The sequence below is a fragment of the Chionomys nivalis genome, chromosome 5 (assembly GCF_950005125.1).
Source record: "Chionomys nivalis chromosome 5, mChiNiv1.1, whole genome shotgun sequence".
NCBI lineage: Eukaryota > Metazoa > Chordata > Mammalia > Rodentia > Cricetidae > Chionomys > Chionomys nivalis.
In genome coordinates this window covers 9,109,146-9,129,714 of record NC_080090.1, presented here as the reverse complement: position 1 = coordinate 9,129,714, position 20,569 = coordinate 9,109,146, and the positions used below count along the sequence as shown (strand labels likewise).

Sequence of the window (20,569 nt, the reverse complement as noted above, 5' to 3'; positions counted from 1 at the left end):
CTAATTACCCTGGCCTCTCATTTGCAGTCAGATGGCACGACCCAGGAGCACACGCAGGGCTAGCCAACTGTGAGCGGAAACAGGCCGATCCAGCGGCAGCATCCTCTTTTAAGTTGGCTCATCACTCCGCTCCCCACTTCTGAATATACTCCACATCTAACACGGAGGGGCACCTGGGCAAATTGGGAACAGCTGGGCTCTTCCGAACTCAGAGCCGAGCGCCGGCACGGCACTGATGCGGCCCACCCATCCAGGAAGCGAAGCATTTATAGTCAATTTGAAAATGATTGTCTCTCTAGGCACACGAACTGCAGTAGACGGCACTTAAACATCTCTCGCTGCTCACTGGCTTTAGACTCCTCCTATGGCTTCTATAAAGATCAAGGGGAAAGAATGACTGGAAACGGGACCGGGACTTCTCAGAAGCCCCGATTTAATAGGACCAAGCCGTCCAGAGAGACGGTGAACTAAACATTTACTCACTCAGTGCAGATCTTGTTCTGTTTGTAAAACTTGTGCCGTGTTGTAAATAACCGGGAAATATACTTGGCATTTTCAATATCATCCTTGAAAAAGAAGAGATGGGAAAGAAATAAGCATTCATTAGACTAGATATGTACTTCACATAGATTTCTCTAAGTAGACCTCTCCTTCCATCCGAAGTACAGAATAACACGCTGGGCCAGGAAGCAAACCAATCTTTGTGATGTCAATGGAGCCCAAGCTACCACAACTTGACAAAGATGGCAGAAATGACCATCTGTCAATGCATTCTCCAGAGGTTCTGGTCTGCAGTGAGGAACTGCCAGGTTCTCATCTCAACTTTCAAAACCAATTCTTGAATCAAGGCAGGGCCTACAATTAACACCAATGTCATTCAACCAGAGACAGGATGACGAGGGGAACAATGTTGGCTCCTGAGAAGGGACCCAAATCCAGAGTCATGAGGGGAATGGAGAACCCAGGTCAGTCAGCAACAGAAAATGCAATGTGACTTAACTAGGAGTCACCTGAGGAAAGCTGTGACCGGAGTGGCATGGCATGCTGGACAAACCCAGTGAGAATATGCATCGCTTGCAAGAGGTCATACAGGACCAGGCAAGTATTAGAAAGAACTCCTTCAATAGCACTGAGTCCCTTACGGAGTAGAGTTGTGCCCAATATTCAGCCATGAGCTGCATGGGCCCCCGGACACCTAGGAAGGCAGTTTAGCACTGTAAACATATTTAAAATATTATTAGGAGGTGTGTGTGTGTGTGTGTGTGTGTGCGCGCAACTTAACTGTGCAGTCCTTGAGTGTAGACTTCATAGATGACAATAGTGCCCCAACATTGGAAGTATTAGGACATGCAAGTATCAGGACATGGAGAATGAGGCAAGGCATTGTTAGCTTAAAGAAAAGAATCCCTCCTCAAGCTGTGCAGACCCCTGGACTCACTGTGTGGAAGAGTGCTGTCTCCTCCTTGTCAATCAGTTCTAGAAGGATGGCTGATTTGCTGTGGGTGACACTCCCAATGTCATTCCACCTGGGCCAAAGAAATGTGACTAGGTTTACTCGAAGATGGTCCGTGTGTCCATCATGAGAAATGTCTCATCTTACAATTATGATTTAACTATTTTAAATATTTGACTAGCTGAAATGTTCCACTCAAAGGAGAAAATGGAAAGAAATCAATGCACACGAACTCACACAGATAATAATTCAATCTAAAATCTACACACTGACACTCATTCATGAGATGCAGTTTTCTTTATGGGTAGCTATGAGAAAAATCTGCAAAGGTCTTGTTACCATCCTCCCAAGTTTTTCACGGGTGAGGCGCTTCCCGTGATCCCTGCATGGTTTAATGACCCCAAAGCATAGCTGAAGTTGTTGCAGCGTGCACTCTGGATTCACTGTGCCATCTTCGGGGATAATGCCCAACGGTAGTTTCTGTATCTATGCACCAGTCATGGAAGGACACACATGTGCACACTTTCCTTGGCAGCTCTCGGAGACGTGATGTGCAAGGGGACTCACTCAATGCATGGATACAGGCAGGAGGACACAGGGAATCCACCTACATGTGGGGCCTGTGGTCGCCAGGGTCTTGTGAGGACTCTAATCCCAGAAGCAGGCGCCAGACAGCAGGAGATAAGTGGCTACCTCCCATTCTATTTGGTTCCTAGACATTCATTTAAGGCTCAGGCTTCAGATGATGTCCGAGCTCCGGCTCCCCACCGGTCCCTTTTCCATCCACCATGCTCACGGAAGCTACCCCAATCTCTGTTGAGTCTGGTTTTCCTTTCCTCCTGCCTTACTTCCTTCGACAGTTTCCAGTTTCAAATACTCCAGGCTAATCGCAAACTTATCTCCTAGTCGAGGGTGACCTTGGACTTCTAATCCTCCTGTTTCGGCCAATACACTTACATTTATATGGTGCTGGGGACTGAGTGCAAGGTTTCTTGCATGCTGGGCAAACAGTGCACTATCTGGACTCCATCCCCAGCCCTTCCACATTCCCTACCACTCTCCCAGAAAAAGAATCTTCTGGAGTGCCTGCTCCCCACCACACTGTGATGTAAGATTTTCATTCTGTGGTTAGATCTCTCAAGAGACCCCCGGAAGACCACTGGTTCCTCACTCAGTAGGGATTCCACATCTCCATGTCTGTAATCCATGCACGGAGCCAGCCTCTTGTACAGAGTTCAAGTCCCACATCCTATCTAAAGCAGGAAAAAGTGGGTGATTTGCTCCTTCTTAGAGAAGATTCGATGTAGACACTGGTGAGAACCAGAGTCAGTGAATCCACTCCCCGAGGCTGACCGATGAATTCTTACCTGGAGTTTTCAAATTTACTCCCAATCACCTGCCCATTCCAGAAGAGCTTTGTTCCCCACACATGCCCGCTGAGTCCTCTCCCTTTTCAAATGCTCCCTGACAGAGACACCTGCTGCTTCCAGGATCTCAAGACAGGAGGCTTCTCCCTGCCAGTTGAATTCCTTCAAAGCAACTGCCCAAACTCTACAGGAGCTCCTCAGCTGCGCCCTCCTGGGAACAGCTCCTGAGGGGAGGGAACAACCCCTGCCAGAGGTTACTGGTTCTGACATCTGCAGTCTGTCTGGAGTTCAGCAACACAGGTGTGTAGGAGTGCTCGTGTGTCTACAGGTTCATGTGCATGTGGAATCCAGGGGACTACTCTGGGTATCAGTCCCCAGTCACCATACACTTTGGATTTTGAGACAGTCTCTTTCCAGGCTGGAACTTGCCAAGCAAGTTAGTTTGACTAGCCAGCAAATCCCAAGACTCCACCTACGCCTGCCTCCCAGCTCTGGGATTCAGGCCTGTGTCACCCTATCCAGCATCTTTTATGTGAGTCCCGGGAACAGAACTCAGGTCCTTGCAAGACTTTACCAACTGAGATACAGTTCCCTAGCCCTTAAACGTTTATCCTAAAGGTCTCCATACATGTTGTAGCTTCAAAAATCAAAGAGGGAAAATCACAGAAACGATGGCAGAGCAGTGATCTGGGTTGGAAACTGTCTGGAAAGGCAGCCCTGACTGATCCCGAGAGCTCGCGCTTTGCCTGTAGGGGCATCAGCACAGGGCCAGACTGCCCAGGTACACAGAGGCGAGCAGGCTGTCATCATGGAAGCTATGGGCAACCATGCAATGAGCCAGCTAGTGGACACTGACCACACCGCTCGACAGGGTTTGCTTGTGCTAAACGGAAAAGAAGGTTAAAGGGTCCAAGTAATAATAATAATAAAAATAAAGCACTCAGTCGTTTCATCTGTTATCGCAGACTAACTGCCCCTGAAATACACTTTTATAGACAATCAGTCCCCTTTTGTTAGTATAAAGATGACTTTGTCCTTAGCTAACACATGTGGTCAGACAGAGAGCACAGGGCTGTGGGAAGAATCTGGTTTGGATCGAAACATCCAGAGACAGTCCTAACAAAAGCAATCAGCAGGACCGACTACAGAGCCCGCTCTTCCTGCTCTCAAGGTCTGCACCACTGACTCAGTAGACTTGAAATGCGTGTTTCCTGTAGCCAGAGAGGAAGGAATTAAACCTCTGGAAAAAGCAGTATCAATTTTCCCCTGGCCCCATCAATCCTGAAGACGGCCAATTTTATCTGAACTGAGAAAATAGAGTTCACTCCGGTCCAGTGTGGCTCTTAACTCATTACATAACCACAATCCATGGCCCTGCCCACAGTCTCTCAAGGGAGGAACACGTTACCTGTATATTACCGCCTGTCTTCCGATTCTGTTCCTCACGAAAATTCCCATAAAGAAAATGCCGAGGTGTGTGCTGTTGCCATGATTGTCCTGCAGAGGATCAACAGAAGGCGTTTGTTACCACCGTGACCTTGCTGAGCCTTCACAACAGCCAAGGTCAAACAGCCGCAGTGTCTGCCAAGAGACCAGTGGAGAAAGACGTGGGGGGAAGTAGGGTGTGTGTGTACCCCACATAGTAGGGAGTGGTGCGGTGTGTGTGTACACCACACGGTGGGGTGTGGTACAGTGTGCATGTACCCCACATAATAGGGAGTGAGTGGTACGTGTGTGTGTGTGTACACCATAATGAAGTGTGGTACAGTGTGCATGTACACCATAGTGTGGTGTGGTATGGTGTGTGTGCACACCATAGTGTGTGTATACCATAGTGTGGTGTGGTACAATGTGTGTGTACACCATAGTGCAGTGTGATAGGGTGTGTGTGTACATCACATAGTGAGGTATGGTATGGTCTGCGTGTACACCACACAGTGGAATACTGTGTAGGCTTTAAACAGGATACTCTGGCATTTGAAACTAGTGCCATTATTATAAGTGAAACAAGAAAGGCACAGAAGACAAATTCTGTGTTCACTGAGATGGAGTGGATCTCATCAGAGCAGCATGGGGCAGCAAGGCTGCAGGGGTGAGGAGATGCGAGTCAATACAAACTCTAACTAAACTAGAGGGACAAATTCCAGGATCTACTGTGCACTGTGCTGGCTGCAATTAGCAGCGACATGCTGTATTCTCAAAAATCCACTGAGAACAGATTTTCTGTTCACCCCACAAAAATGCTAAGATTGTGAGATAACACTTACGTGAGTTGGCCTGATTCCCCATCCTACATACATACAGGTTTCAGAAGACACTATACATAATAAATACATACCATTTAATTTGTCATTTTAAAGATAGAGATAGTTATAAGGCAAGAGACAGCACCAAGCTGGAACCCTCCCCTTCAAAGTTGCCAGTACAAGACTTCTGGGGGAGCAGGGTTAAGGTAAGACAGCCTGGTGGTCAACCCAGGAAGGATACAAAGAGAGAACAGGTCAGGCGCGGTGATGCACCCCAGTAACCCCAGCATGCAGAAAGCAGCGGCAAGGAAGTTATGTCTCAATGCTAGGGTGAGTTACTCCATGAGCTGAGGGGTGAGCCAGAAACTGGGGGAGAAGAAACAACATGGTTTGCAAACCAAAGAAAAGCTGAAAGATAAGTTATACCACAGAAAGATACACATGGAAAAATAAGGTGGGGGCCATGAGAAAGGAGGGAAAGGAGCCCCTACACGAATACCCCAGATGCTTCGCCTATAGGTTCACACTAGAGTCAAGGGTAAAAGTGACCCAGGAAGAGCCATTCCCGGAGCAGGATGATGTAAGAATGCACAGAAGGATGCCTGAGGCAGCTGTGCTACACTGGATGCTACGGGCATCGCACTGGACCAAACTTAAATGCTGGGCATCCTACTTAGGAGAGTTCTTGAGTTATAGTCCTGGGTTGAGCCACATCTGAGCAACCTTCTGTGAGCTCATAAGCTCCATTAGTAGAGGCAGCTCAGTCAGCAGCTATGTGAGTGTATGTGAGGTTTTAGGAAAGACAGGTGGTACCCAAGGAGGGCTGGGGACATTTTGGGGAACCATTTATGGGAAAGCCGGTGGCTCTAAACAGAAGTGCACACAGGGGCCCTGTTATCCATCTCACCGTCTATCCCTGCACACTCAGCTCTCTGCTTGTGCAAACTTCTTCAAGGCAGGTCACTCCCCACCCCCTCCCACCTAGGATCCTGGGTCATCCAGCATCACAGCGTCTGTAGATGGTTACCTCCACCAGGGACAGATATATTGGGGGAACCGGGCAGTTCAGCCAAGTTCCCCAAAGAGATCAGCACTGCTGGTCCTCCCACTCCAGGGTAGGCGACTAATTCCCTGGAGAACCGACTAGACGAATCCACTTAAGATGGAAAGATATCCAAGCTCTACAAGTAGACTTCGCCTCTAGCTTGAGTGCCCTCCCTTCCTACGGCTCAGACACTAAAAATAAGCAAACAATGGCCAGAGCAAAACCCCCAACTTCTAGGCAGAAAAGCTGGCTCGGTAGAAATTGAGAAAAGTTTACTGATTTTTTTTTTCAGTGACCCAAAATATTGTGACTATTTGTGGGCTGCTGTAAGTGGGCTGCAGATGGTCTCGCCAGGCATTTCTGCAAGGCAAATGGATGACAGTCCTACCAAGGGCGGTCATTAGAGAAGCAAAAGAAAATTAAACAAATCAAAAAGAGAGCCATTTAGCCCCTTTCATGGGATGCGGCCACCTTCGCTTGATTCTGTTCAACCGCTCGCAGGCAGTTGTCATTAGCGCAAATGGTAAGCAAGCCAGAGAGGGAGCAGAGCATGTGTTAAAGCAGCCAGAGTGAAGAATATGTGTGCAGAAATCACAGGCACCTCCCAGCTCGCCGGGGTGTGCCAACTGCATTAGGTTTCTGCTAGAACGCCATCTTTTGAAGAGTTGTTGGTCAGCAGAGAGGCGAGACTGAGTTTGGATGGTGGGCTCATGATTCTCCCAGTCACACACACTCCAGTAGGTGGGGCAGTTACAAAGGATGCACTCTAACGATTTGCTAGGCACGGCTTCCACAAAACACCCACCACACACAGCTCTGCAGAGCTGCAGAAACAAAACACGATTGCTATTGGAGACACTTCAATCTGGCTCACCAGTGATCATCCCCACATCCAAAGATAAGTGAGGAGAAGACACAAAGGAAGAAAGCTGCTAGCTAGCCTTGCTGTGCGCATCCACGGGACGACAGCTGTCCTTGGCAGCTGAAGGGGAGGAACACACTACTGTGTGGGCTCTAATCGCAGACAACTGTCCAAGCAGACGAGCATGATCTGCTGAAGCTCAATCCCAAACTCTCTGAGCTCAAAAAAAGCGTTAGCTTTACCTGAAGGGAGTTCTTAACTGCCACGGTCGGAACGAGAAATGTCCCCGATAAACTCGTGTCTGAAAACTTCATCCCAGCTGTTCACACTGTTTGGGGAGGTTATGGAACCCGCCTGGGGGAAGTGGGCCACTGGGGACGAGTCTTGGGGTTTTACCGCCCAGTTCTACTTCCTGTTGACTCTACTTTCTGGTTGCTTACACCACATGACCGGCTGTCTCAATTCCTTTTCCAACACCAAGGGCTGTACCCCCTGAACTGTGAGCTAAAGCAAACCTTCCCCCCTATAAGCTGCCTCTTGTCCGATCTCTTTTTGTCACAGGGAGGAAAAGGTAAGAAAGACATCAACCAATGTCACATGACATGGAGAAGGGAAGCCATTCTGACCCAGGGCCACCCACGCTAACTTTGAAATGTGCAGGGGCGGGAAAGGTGTGTCACCTTCACCGGGAAGGTCTCCTGTCCAAATCCATCCAAACGTTCTACTTCATTGATGTACATCAGCTCAGCTTCTGCAGGCGGGATCCCACTACAATCAAAACAGCACCAGAGGAGGAAATGGGTAGCAGTCCAAAGCCAGCGGCAAACACCAACATCCTAACACAAATCCCCGAGCTGTGTGCCGGCCCTGGTCTCCGGGGATGGCATTCATTTCCACCAGGGAGGGTAGCACCTGGTAAGGTGGTATTAATGATCAGCGGCCTTTTACTCAAAAAGGAATAAGAAAGGGAAGGTAAATTATCCAACTAAGAGACACAGCCTTTAAAGCACTAATTATTCGATACATCCCTGTGAATAATGCTGTCTGCTTTAAAAAGACACTATGTGGATCACAATTTTTTGTGTGTGTGTTTTTTGAGACAGGGTTTCTTTGTAGTTTTGGAGCCTGTCCTGGAACTAGCTCTTTTTTTGTTTTGTTTTGTTTTGTTTTGTTTTTCGAGACAGGGTTTCTCTGTGGCTTTGGAGCCTGTCCTGGAACTAGCTCCTGTAGACCAGGCTGGTCTCGAACTCACAGAGATCCGTCTGCCTCTGCCTCCCGAGTGCTGGGATTAAAGGCGTGCGCCACCACCGCCCGGGTGGAACTAGCTCTTGTAGACCAGGCTGGCCTTGAACTCACAGCCATCTGCCCTGCCTCCCTGCCCCCCCCCCAAGTGCTGGGATTAAAGTCATGAGCCATCACTGCCCGGCTAGAAAATTTCTACAATTTTAAAATGAAAATATTTTAAAGAGGGAGGAGGGAAGGGGATGTGAGGAAGCAGGGAAGCACAGACCCTCCAACCCCCAAGCTCCACTTAGAACCCAGAGCCCAGCCACATAGGTAGAAGCTAGGAAATCATGTGACCCAGGCCAGGGGTGGGCAGAGCTATGAAGACCCACCCCACGGACAGTGTTTTATGCTGGCTGGATAAAGTCTCAATCTCTACCCATCTTACCTGTGGGCTTTGTGCTCCTGGGCCACCTTCTGCGTCAGCTCCTCCAGAACAGCCTCCTCCAGGGCCAAATCCTGGAAGAACAGGAGCACTCGGGTCACTGTCAGTGCCTCCCTGGTCAGGCGTCCCCAGTGACACATTCCCTTTCTCTCTCCTGCGCACAGCTCCTAGCATAGCTGGTGGGACCCAGAAGGGACAGCACCTACCACAGGTGGTGGGACCCAGACAACACAGCTCCTACCCCAGCCGGTGGGACCTGGGCAGCTTTTTTTTTCTTTACTGACCATCTGCCTCCCAGACGCACTTCTATTAAATTGCTTGGTATGTGTTTGTGTAGTGTGTGTGTGTGTGTGTGTGCGCGTGCGCATTTGTGTGTGCACATGAATGTGTAGATGGCGTAAAATGACCTCAGCTCTTGCCTCTTGTTGTAGCCACCTTAGTGGGTTAGTTGTCTTTCCCCATTGTTTGATTTTAAACACAAGGTCTCTCGCTAGCCTGGAACTCACCAGGGAGGTCAGGCCAGTTAACCAGAAGGCTCCGGGGACTCACTGGGTTCTGCCTCGGCAGCACTGGGACTGCAAGCCAGCTTTGCTTCCACGTGGGTTCTGGGGACCAAACTCATGTCTTTGCAAGCTTTACTGTTTAGTTATCTCCCAACTGAACCCTGGGAAATAAGCAAGCTTCCAGTAGTGAGACCGCAAGTGTATTGTGTGCCTGCGACACAAGCTGCAAGCACCTCAGCCACACCAGGTGCGGATTCTAAAAGGCATATGGGGACAGAACAAGCTGAGGTGAAGATCAAAAGGCTCCGTTAAACCCTAAGTTCCAACTCTGAAAATGCCCAAAGGCACCCTTCTGCTATTATATTCAACTCAATGCCTCCACCTGTGTGTGTGGGGGGGGGGGGGTGGCGGCAGAGGTATGTACACCCCAGAGATGTGTGAGCGTGGCAGGGGTTGAATGACAAATGGCAGGGTGTGTGCCACGGCCACACACCTGTGGAACGCCTGTGTACTTAACTTTGTTCTTTTCTCTGCTGAGGAGATGCCACCTGACAGCTCGGGGAGTAGGGAAGATCAAACAGGGCCATTCATCCACCTTCCCTCCCTCGGTGGAGGAATGCTTGCTTCCCTTTGCGAGCTCCAGCAGAAAGTTGAGAACTTGCCACGGCTCCCCACTGCTTGCACAATTAGGTCCACACCTGGGCCTGGCATCTGGACCGTTCTTTAGTGGGACCCAGCCATTCCTTCAAATCTCCTCCCCTCAGAGTTCGGAGCCTCGGGCAGGCTTCTGTTCTCAACACAGCTTTCACTGTCTCCATTTAGACTCCTGCCCACACAGTCCCACCAAACAACAGGAAACACCCTGTCTCCACTCTCCCCTGGCCATAGCTCCTCTGCTGTGGGGGCCTCCACAACCCTTCTACATGTTCTGTCTACAGTGTTTCTTCTGTGGTTACACACATACACCGTCTATACACCATTCTATTTTATTCCTTGTCTCCCGTCACCTGCTAAAATCTGGGTCCCTCAAGGACAGCAGTTCTTTCCATCCTGTAAGAGGTCAGTCATGGGGCTTTTCCACAATGACCCTTCCAAGTTCATAACACAAAGTGAGTTATAAATAAATACTGACTGAACTGAACTCGATGTATGGCATATAATTTCCCTATTATTATAGAGAATATACAAAACTGGATAACAGTAGCTTATCCCTCTGCTTATCTTCTGAGTTTGCATTTCAAAATGCAGATAGCGACATTAATTAATCAGCTCATATTTGCATATCACAGACAGAGTCACTGTAATAGTAACACATCCAAATAACTGGTTATTGAAAATTTACCCTGGACCAAGGTAGGTCCCTCATACGGATCTCCTCCTTGATCTTCAAAGTGGGAACGGGTTTCTTCTAACTTCGGATGTGAAGACAGTGGCTTCGAACCATCAGCTAACTTGTTTGAGGTTGTGTAGCCAGTAAGGGTGCTAGCCCCGTGTAGCCTAAGCACCACTCAGCGACTATGTGGTAAAGTTTCAGACCACAGACCACCCAGGACAGGTCACGACATGGCGAACTCAGGATGTATACTCAGAAAAAATTGATGAGGGTTACAGACCACGCTTGGAACGTACCCAATTCAGCAGTGAGCACGGGCAGCCATCAGCTTCATCTCCAGCGCTGCTCAGGGAGATGAGGGAGATCAAAATATGCCTGATCTTTGCCCTAGACACACGTGGCTACTGAGCAGTTAGGGTATGGCCAATGCAACCACAAACTCAACCTCTAACTTATTTAACTTTAAATTTGATTATGAACTTCCACTTGGGGCTAACGGCAAACCACTTTGAAGAGAGCGAGCATAAATCTAAGAACAATAATCTCAGTAGTTTGGGAATCAGGATAGCTGAGGCAGGAGGATCACAAGTTCAAGGCCAACCTAGGCTACATAGTGACTTCAGAGTTATCTTGAGACCTTGCTTCAAGATAAAAATTACAAAAAGGGCCGGGAATATACCTTCATCATAGGAACCTGTCTGGCACGTGTTTGGCCCAGATGAATCCTTTATCCTGAAGAGAGGTGTGGGGAGCATGTGGGGTTGGGGGTGCATGTGTACATGCTATGCATGTGGGGGTCCTCAGGTGCCTTCTACCCTTTGCCCAAGACAGGCTCTCTCACTGCCCTAGAGCTCCGCTAAGCAGGCTAGGCTACCAGGCCAGGCTACCAGGCCAGCAAGCTTCAGGGATCTGCCTTTCTCTGCTTCCCACTGAGCTGCTGCTGGGATCCAGGCGCATGCCACAGCACCCAGCTTTGGATGTGGGCTCTGTGAATCAAACTCTGGTCCTTGTGCTGGTAGGGCAAGCAGCTTTCCAATTCAACCATCTCCTTGGGTCTGCTTAAATGTTTTAATGTCTCTGTTGACACCTATGCTGCGCTTCCTTTCCAGTGGTACCCACCTACAAAAGCCTTCAGGGAGGGGAAGGACAGCTATGGAGGAGAAGGTTCCAGAGATTGGCACATGGTAGGAGGCAGCGGTGGAAAGACTGGCAGCCCTCAGTCCACCTGAGCTTCATCTGGACAAGGAAGCGTGCTCTGAGAAACCTGTGTTGCAAGCTCTTTGGGGACGGGTATTATATAAACGACTACAGAAGATCACATCAGACGGGCTGAGCCCCTCTTGGGACCAGAGCCCAGTTGGAATACGGAGTACTTCTGTGCCTCCCCTAATCAACTGTCTCCTTTCCTGTAACTATCCATGTGTCTCGGGGCAATCTGTTGTAAAGAGAACTTGGGAACCGCAGCATCTGTCCTTTAGACTCCAATCCACACCCCGGACGGTCTCTGTTCACTGCAGCAATTGCCACCATGAGGATCCAAGAACCCTAACTTCTCAGAAGCCTTGGGTCCCAGCCACAGTGATTCCCCTCCCAAGGGACAGGTTATAGCCAAGTGACAGCTGACTCTCCCCAAGAACCTCTTCTTTCCTCCCTGTCCTGATCATGCCTTGTCCCCTCCGCTCTACCCCTTCCCCATGATACAGATGGCTCCCCAGCTGTCTCTGAGCCTTTCCTAACCCCCGAGGTCCATGTGGTACCTCCCCAGGTCCTGATTATAATTCCTGATCTATAAAATTGCAACCCAATTTGGCAAATCTCACCCTGGGAGCATGCATGCCGTGGTTCTTGTACAATTTCATCCCCAGGTGTCTATGACCCAGGGCAGCATTTGGGACCAAACAACTGAACAACAACAACAAACTGAACAAAAAGCTACAGGGAAAATGTGGTGAGTGGCCGTCTCTACAAGCAGAGCCAGCACACAGCACACGGGGCTGCTTGCAGCTCAGCTCTTTGACGAGTTGCCTTCTCGGTGAGTTCAGTTATGTTCACTAAAACCCCTCTCAGGGAAGCCACCAACCAGGCAGCAGAATTTTCCAGATGACACCTCATCTATCCTCCAATCAGCTTCGGAACAGTCAGTTTTACTTCAGTGGTTCATTCCAGAAACACGTATGAGCACACCCTATGTGCCAGACAACAGTGGGCCACCACGTCTCTGCTTTGGGGGCCCCACGCCTGGCATTCTGACTGTCATGACAAGAATGGGCAAGTTCAAACATGGAAGGAAGGGGTTGGGAAACGCTCACCCAGGTAGGTGCAAGTTCATGACCAGGACATGGCTGATGGCCTCTGCCCATGGACGGGCAGGCAGTAAGGCCTTCCTGAGGAGCAGGCAGGGGAACACTGACCTCACAGATCTGGCAGGGCGCTTGCCAGGAGATGACACCCAACTACCAAGGCCTGGGGTAGTTCCGTATGCTTGGAGGAGCAGGACTGTTCTGAACGAAGAGGGACTGGTGAGGACCCAGGAGACAAGGGTCTTCACAACAGATGATAACCATATACACTTACGAGGAGACCTTGTCTCTTCCACGCCTGCCCTGGACATTGCTAACATATATCCTAGCAACCGAGTACAGCCACAGGTTCGCTCCCCACACCCTCGCTACTGTTCTTGGACAACACTTAACCCAGCAGGAATGAAGTGGTATTCTATCGTAGTCTAAACTGACTCCCTTATAATCGGTGATGCTGAGTGTTTTCCATGTATCTCCTGGATTTTTAAAAAATCTTCTTTTGAGAAATGTCTATTAAGGTCTCGTGTCCATTTTGTAGCAGGGTCATGTGTTTTCTTAGCATCGTGTTTGAGTTCCGCAGATGTGGCTACAAGCCCCTTGTCCAAAGTATGATTTGCAAATATTTTCTCCCATGTGTGAGCTTCACTCTGTAAACGACGTCCTTTGCCGGACAGAACTTCTTTAGGATGTGACCCTGTTGCTCTTTACTTATTTGTGCCTTGGGGTCATATGCCGGAAACCATTGCCCAGACCAAGGTCTTGAGCTCCTCTGTCTTCCTCTAACGGTTCAGTCTCAGGGCTTAGACCTGCATCTTAATCCACTTGGAACTGACTCATAGACACTGGGTGACATAAGGCCCCAATTCCATCCCATTTCATGTGGACGCCAAGCTCTCCCAACACAACGTACTGTAGATACTGCCATTCCCCTTGCTTGTCCTTGACCTCTTCATCAAAAAGCATCTGGTTGTTCATGTGTGGACTTATTTCTGGGCTCTATTCCAAGCCGATGGTCAATGTGTCTGCTATAAGTCAGCGCCACGCTGCTGTCGGTCTCCAGCCATTGCATAGTCTTCCTTTGGGTCACTACTGCTATGAAGAAGCACCATGACCAAAAACATGCTGGAGAGGAAAGGCTTTGTGTGGCTTCTGCATCCACAGTCCAGGACTGAAGGAAATCAGGACAGGAACTCAAATGGGGCAGGAGCCTGGAGGCAGGAGCCGACGCAGAGGCCATGGAGGGGAGCTGCTTGCTGGTTTGCTCAGTCGGCTTTCTTATAGAACCCAGGACCTCCAGCCCAGAGGTGACATCACCCACAATGGGTTGGGCCCTCCCCCATCAATCACTAACTAAGAAAATGCCCTACAAGCTTGCCTACAGCCCGATCTTATGGAGGCATTGTTCTGGTGTTTTCTCAGTTGGAGCTCTCTCCTCCCAAATGACTCTAGCCTAAGTCAAGCTAAATTACCCAGCACATATGATAATGACCTCAGGGTCAGGAAGCACAATGTCCATGGCTCTGGTTTCCTCTGGCTCAACACTGTTTCAGCTACTTGGCATCTTTTGTGGCTACACGTAAACTTTAAGTTTGGTTTTCCTATTTCTGTGAAGAACGGCTTTGTGATTTTGATGGGGGTTGCATTAAATTTGTAGGTTACTCTGGCTTCCATGGGCATTTTAACACCAATTCTTCCAAGCCACGGCGCCAGAACATCTGTGTAATCTTGATTTTCTCATCAGCGTTCTATGGTTGTCAGTGCATGAGCCCTCCAGCTCCTTGGGTGCATTTATTCCTATGTTTTATATGTCTTATAAATTAAACTGGTTTCTGTATACTTTCAGCAATCTCCCCCCATCTCGTGTCCTCTTTCGTGGCTCTGAGGATTGAACCCACGGCTACGCAAAGTCAGCAAGCACTCTACAGCCGAGCCGCCTTCCCTGCCCACGTCCACCACTCCATTCAAATGGGCCTAGCAGCCCAGTTAAAATAATTAGGGCAATAATGAAGATCTGCACAGGAAAGAGAGGCAACACAGTCCAGATTTGCAGATTACATGACTGTGTCCACAAAAAGTACAGATTCCATCAAAAGGGAAAAAACACTATTAGAACTGATAGATTGAAAATCAACCCACAAGACTTGGTGCTAGTTCTCTCTGCTACCAAGGTTCTAGCAGGTAGGAAAACACCAGAAGTGTCTTGACGTGGGAAGATGCCCCCTTACACTCTTGGTGCTTCGTAAAACTTGTACCTATATTAAAGGACTCAGACCTCCTCCCCAGGAAGCACAGAGAATTTCAAAATAAAGAATAAAATAGCCAAGGAAAGTAAAAAACCAAGGGGAAAAAAAGAAATGAACTCACCATAGGGAAGAGGACATATTCTCGGAGGAATTCTTGGGAATCAAATTGGTTATAGTCTCCAAAATCCGCTGAGAAGAAAAGCCAGGGAAACATCAGCAATTGTTACATGAAGACAGGGACAGAATAAAACACGGCAAACGTGTGCCCACACATACCCGTCTACTGCATTCTCGCCGGAGCCCCGCTGAGGAAGACTGATGCCAAGCTGGACCTGTTGTCCCCACTTGTACCTAGCAACTATCAGTGCTGGCATGTGAGCCCCACTAGCTGATTTTTAGGAAAGCAAGCCCAAATGGCTATTTAAAGACCTGAAAACCAACCTGTGTCTGTTTGTTTGGGTAGCAGGTTGGTATCCTATGTCTGTCTGCCAAAGGGACTTTCTAAGTCAAGGTTAAGATGGAGGGACATAGCTGGAAATGCATTGCCGCTGGAAATCCCCACTGTAAATCACCCTTGGCAACCTGGAAAATCTTCACACCCCCTGAACACACTGACGTGTCACAAGATGCCAGGAATTCTGTTCTTCCCAGCTACCATCTCACAGTGGAATGCTGGGGCACGTGTAGACGAAATCCACGCAAATGCCTTGCCTTTGGCTGCCTCTGCACACAGAAATGCCAGCCCCACGGAGTCACAAAGACAGTGACGATTCCCCCCAAAATGAAGTACAACTGTCTCTTGGATGAGGACCCCAGAACAGCAAAGACGACCCACTAAGACTGTGTTCAAGTCCAGACATGCTATATCTCCAATCACTTCTTTTATTTCTGTGGGCATGACTTTCTAATGGCCCAATACGGATTGGAGAGAGAGAGGGAGAGAGGGAGGGAGGGAAAGAGTTGAATGACATGTGTGCATGCGTGTGTGCACTCTTCCACGTGGGCTCATGAAGACAAGAGGCCAATGTCCGGTATCTTTCTCACTTGCTTCTGCAACTGTACTTAAGAGACAGGTCTCCCACCGACTCTCAAGTCCACTGTTCTGTCCAGCAAGCCCTAGGATCCTCCTGTCTATGCCTTCAATGCACGCACACATGTGCCCGACTTTACATGGTTCTTGGGATCCGAATTCAGGTCCTCATCCTTGCACAGGGCCCTTTACCTATGAATTATCTCCCCAGACTAGGAGAATGCTATTTCAAACATTCTAGAGCTAAAGCAAGCTTCATCAGCCAGGCAAAATAGTTCACTTCAAGGAGCCAATAGAAAGGGAATCCAGACTGAGTCCACCAACTTCCTGAAGAATCTTACAACACCCAGGCTGCCCGGAATATACCAAATGAATGAACAGTGAGGGGAGCATTACACACAGGGAACGGAAAGGGAAGTCTTTTAAAGAAGAAAGGCCCAAGCCGGGCGGTGGTGGCACACGCCTTTAATCCCAGCACTCGGGAGGCAGAGACAGGCAGATCTCTGTGAGTTCGAGGCCAGCCTGGTCTACAAGAGCTAGTTCCAGGACAGGAACCAAAAGCTATGGAGAAACCCTGTCTCAAAAAATCCAAAAAAAAAAAAAAAATAGAAAGCACACATAGACACATAGAAAATAACACATTCTACAATGCAGAGAAGGTTGAAACAGCTGCACAGGTTGCAGGACAAGCTCACTCTGATTCATGCTCCTTGTCACATGGCCATCATCAATCTAAGTTTCTCTTTTCAATTCTATGACAGTAAAGTACAGGATATTGGTTAAAGCGACTGTACTACAATTCATTAATTAATATTGATTAACTAAAATTAATATTAATATGGGTTTGAGATTATTGTTCCTATCATCAGGGCACAGACTATGACCACACCATACAGTGGAATAATCCTGAGAAAACGTCTCCCACACTCTCAAAGGCAGCCTCAATTGCAGGCAATTTAAAAACTATCTCTTCAGTTAGATCCCTAATGGAACCACAGTCAAACAAGCATGACTGAGTCAGGGGCGGCTTGGAGAAATCCAGCCTCCTGCCACCCCCCTCCAAAAGTCACCGCTCATCTCAATGCACAACTTGAAATGAACACAGAGCCTCAGCCAGAGGTCACGTCACCAAATCTAACTGCTCACGCTGAAAGAGCGTAAGGAAGCAGAAGTTGGAATTCCAGAGATGCCTTACCTTGCACAGCTAAGCCAGCCAGCCGGATCACTTGCTCCAGTGTGCACCGTAACCGCCCTTCAAGCACATCCTTTTTGGCTTGCAGGTAATACTGGTATCTGTTTGGGGAAAAGAGGACAGTCGTAAACACACATGCCGGGTGTTCACAGCAGGATGTGCAGGTGACGCTGGTGACCTCATGGCTACAAAAGATGGACAGTAACCTCTGCCCCTGTGTCCCTCTGTCTGATATAACAGGTGCTGAAGCCAGTTCACGGTGAGAACATTCTCATCAGACGGCTTGTTTGTGAGTCCTCAGGATGAAGTGAGACCGGGAATGTCCCAGAAACACTTAACAGTACCTGCTTTCAATGGCTTAACTGTCAATTTGACAAAATCTAGAAACACCTGACATGCTTGTGGAGAGACTATCTTGATTACCTAATTGAGGTAGGAATAAAATTTTAAAAATTAATGTTAAAACGTGAAAATTTACAGATGCAGAAGTCTGGTAGACCAGATAGATCACTAGTTGGTGAAATAAAGTGGAATTCTCCTGAAGTCTTTTTCAGAGCCAGGCCTCACCTCACATGTTTGAGACACATGAAAAGGTAGCTGATTTGAACTTTCTAACTTGGATGCTTTTTCAGAAAGCAAAATGCAGATAGTCTGCCTGTGCAGCTGCGGATCAGGTCTGGGCAGAAGCGGCAACACTGCATGTTCCTCCTGCTTCCAAAACCACTCTCTCAGAACGATGCAGACCTTCAGAAACCTGGACCCGGGTGTTTGCTCCCAGGCCACGGCTCCTGCTGAGAGGGGGTCTCACTGCCATCTCTCACCCAGACTGTCCCTGAAGAACAAACACTGGGAGTAAATCCTTTTAAATCAAACTTAAAGTACAAAAGAAAACTAACTTTTGTTTTTATGCCCACCTAAAATTTTACCTGATAAATTCATAACCGTTTTGCAGAAGTCACCATGCAGGCAGGAATTTTCCTCTTGCCCATAACATTTGGCTGAATCAAGGAAGATCTCCATCCAGCTCTGGGGGCCAACCAGCAGAAGAGCTTTTGTCCCCTTGTCCATGGAAGACCACCCCTCAGTGGACAACGCTCTGTCCTTAACTTGCCCTTAATTGTCACCACAGTTCTGATTCCTCTTATCCCCAAGTTCCAGCACACAGGAAAGGATCTAGACACAAGAACTCACGGCCAAAGTCATCTGCTGGCTATGAAAAGCCACTTTTGTCTACCCCGAAAGCGCTCAGACTAACAGGAGGAAATGTCAGGATCAGTGCAAAACCCAGTGAACTCAAGGACACTGTGTTTGTGTGTGTGTGCGTGTGTCTCTGTGTGTGCATCTGTGTGTGCATGCATATGTGTACGTGTGTCTGTATGCATGCACGTGTGTGTCTCTGTGTGTGCATGCATATATGTGTGTTTGTGTGTGTCTCTGTGTGTGCATGCACGTGTGCGTGTGTGTGCATTGTGTGTGTGTGTTTATGTGTGGTTGGGTGGAGAGAAAGAGAGAAAGAAATTGAGTCTTAGGGAGTTTAGAGCCAGCACTTGGCAGTGAGAAAAGGAAGCCTAATGATTTGCTCCTTTGTGAGAATCTGCACAAATAACATCGAAGCATAACTTTCTATGAACTTAGAGTCCTAACAAGAGTAAATCAAAGTATCCAACACTAAGAACCCTGAAAGGTCACAGTCATATCCTCTGGCATTCTGATTTCCTCTGTGCAGAGCTTCAATTCCCCAGTCCATGGTTCCCAATTTTCATGTTTCTTTCAAAGAGATTAATGGTCCTCACCAAGTGCTTGGCTGTCTCCCCTCTGAGCCAAGGCTATAATCATAAACGCAGTTCCTATGTTCCACATTCCAGGAACGCCACCAGGAGCCCACCACTAAGCCCTTCGCATGAAGGAACACACACCCTCTCAACTATAGGCAAAGCTCGCACAGCCTTATTTAAATATATGAAATGCTGGTTCTTAAAAACCAACACCAGGTGTGTCTCCATCAACCTGTAATCCCGGCACTCCAGGGACTCCGACAAGAGGATCACAAATTCAAGGCCAGCCTAGGTGATACAGTGAGATCTGGGCCCTGTCTTAAAACAAAACGCCACAACAGCTAACTGACAACACGGAGTACCTCCTGGGAGGAAGCTCAGTGAGAGTGAGTCCCGTGGCTCCGGAGGGATGCTTCTCATCTGGGAGCACTGGACGTACGGCCCCTGAGCTCTACACCCACCCTTCAGGGTTCTGTGTTCTGTGCCCTCTGTCTTCTTGCTCACTGTGTCCCTGGGCCAGTTCTCCTGGGAACAGCGCCTCACTACCTCCAGGTAATCTTCTCTTCAAGAGACCCTGCGAGTCTTTTGTGGAAGGGCTTTCATCTCCGCAACCCAGCAGTTCTTAGAGGGACTAGACGGAGCCGGGAAGAGGGTCCCTAAGTTAGCAAACCCCTTTTAAGTGCCCAGAGTTCACTGTGGAAGCAGATACAGCTTTGAAGACGAGCCACTTCGAGTCTGAAGATCCTACTTTCCAAAAAGAGAGGATGAGAGCAGACAGAGGGGCGAGGAGAGAGAGGAAGGGCGTCAGCTTTGTGCTCTGCACCCCACATGCCTCTCCAGTCATGTTAAAGGGCATGAAAACCAAATGGTAAGACCCGCTAAGAACCCAAGAGCGGGCTCTCGGGCCAGAGGGCGCCCAGCGTCAGGTTTATTAAGGAAAGCTACAATGGTATTCTGAAAACTGACCAAAGTGGGTGGAGGGGGGACCTCAACTGGGAAGGGAGGTAAAAGCTCACCTCGTCCTCCTACTAGCACAACGTTGGAACCTCTCCGGGACAGCCCGTCCCCTCGGTCGTGTGTGCTTTCCACTTATTTTCACACACTTATAAGTCAGGGGGCATCCGGGTGTTAACACAGTTTTAGGAAGCACTTGCTGGGAGCATCCGGGTGTTAACACAGTTTTAGGAAGCACTTGCTGGGACCATGGATGCAAAATATGCTGCCACCTGGGGGAGGACCAGGCCTCAGGCCTCAGCTGGGGACTACAGCTGGCGGTTGGCCTGGCCAGGCCAGCTCGTTCTGCGCTCTCCGATGGGGCATCTTTCAGCCCCTGGGGGAAATGTTTGTAAGGACGTCCTCATGCTGTGTGCCAGAGCTGAAACTGTTTCCCATGTCACTCCTGGAAGTGACAATGACCAGCCACGATGCTGGAGGAGACTCTTTTGGGGACAAGATCAATGACCAAGGAAGCTACTAAGTCCACAAAACAGTAGCTATGCTCCGCCTGAGCCTCACACTCAGGCGTCCATCCATGGCCCAGGCTGGCTCCCA

At 48.8% G+C, this 20,569-nt stretch overlaps 1 protein-coding gene across 1 annotated transcript in view; it reads right to left on the bottom strand.

Annotated features, from left to right (window-relative positions):
- Nucleotides 1–20,569, bottom strand: part of Ptpn14 (protein tyrosine phosphatase non-receptor type 14) — a 136,322-nt gene that overhangs the window by 27,852 nt on the left and 87,901 nt on the right. The window contains exons 4-10 of the mRNA XM_057769737.1: nt 17,247–17,344; nt 15,143–15,210; nt 8,646–8,716; nt 7,654–7,741; nt 4,229–4,317; nt 1,439–1,526; nt 484–566 (exon numbers count right to left, since the gene is read on the bottom strand). Of these exons, the coding sequence (XP_057625720.1) occupies nt 484–566; nt 1,439–1,526; nt 4,229–4,317; nt 7,654–7,741; nt 8,646–8,716; nt 15,143–15,210; nt 17,247–17,344 (585 nt within the window). The remainder of the gene's footprint in view (nt 1–483; nt 567–1,438; nt 1,527–4,228; nt 4,318–7,653; nt 7,742–8,645; nt 8,717–15,142; nt 15,211–17,246; nt 17,345–20,569) is intronic.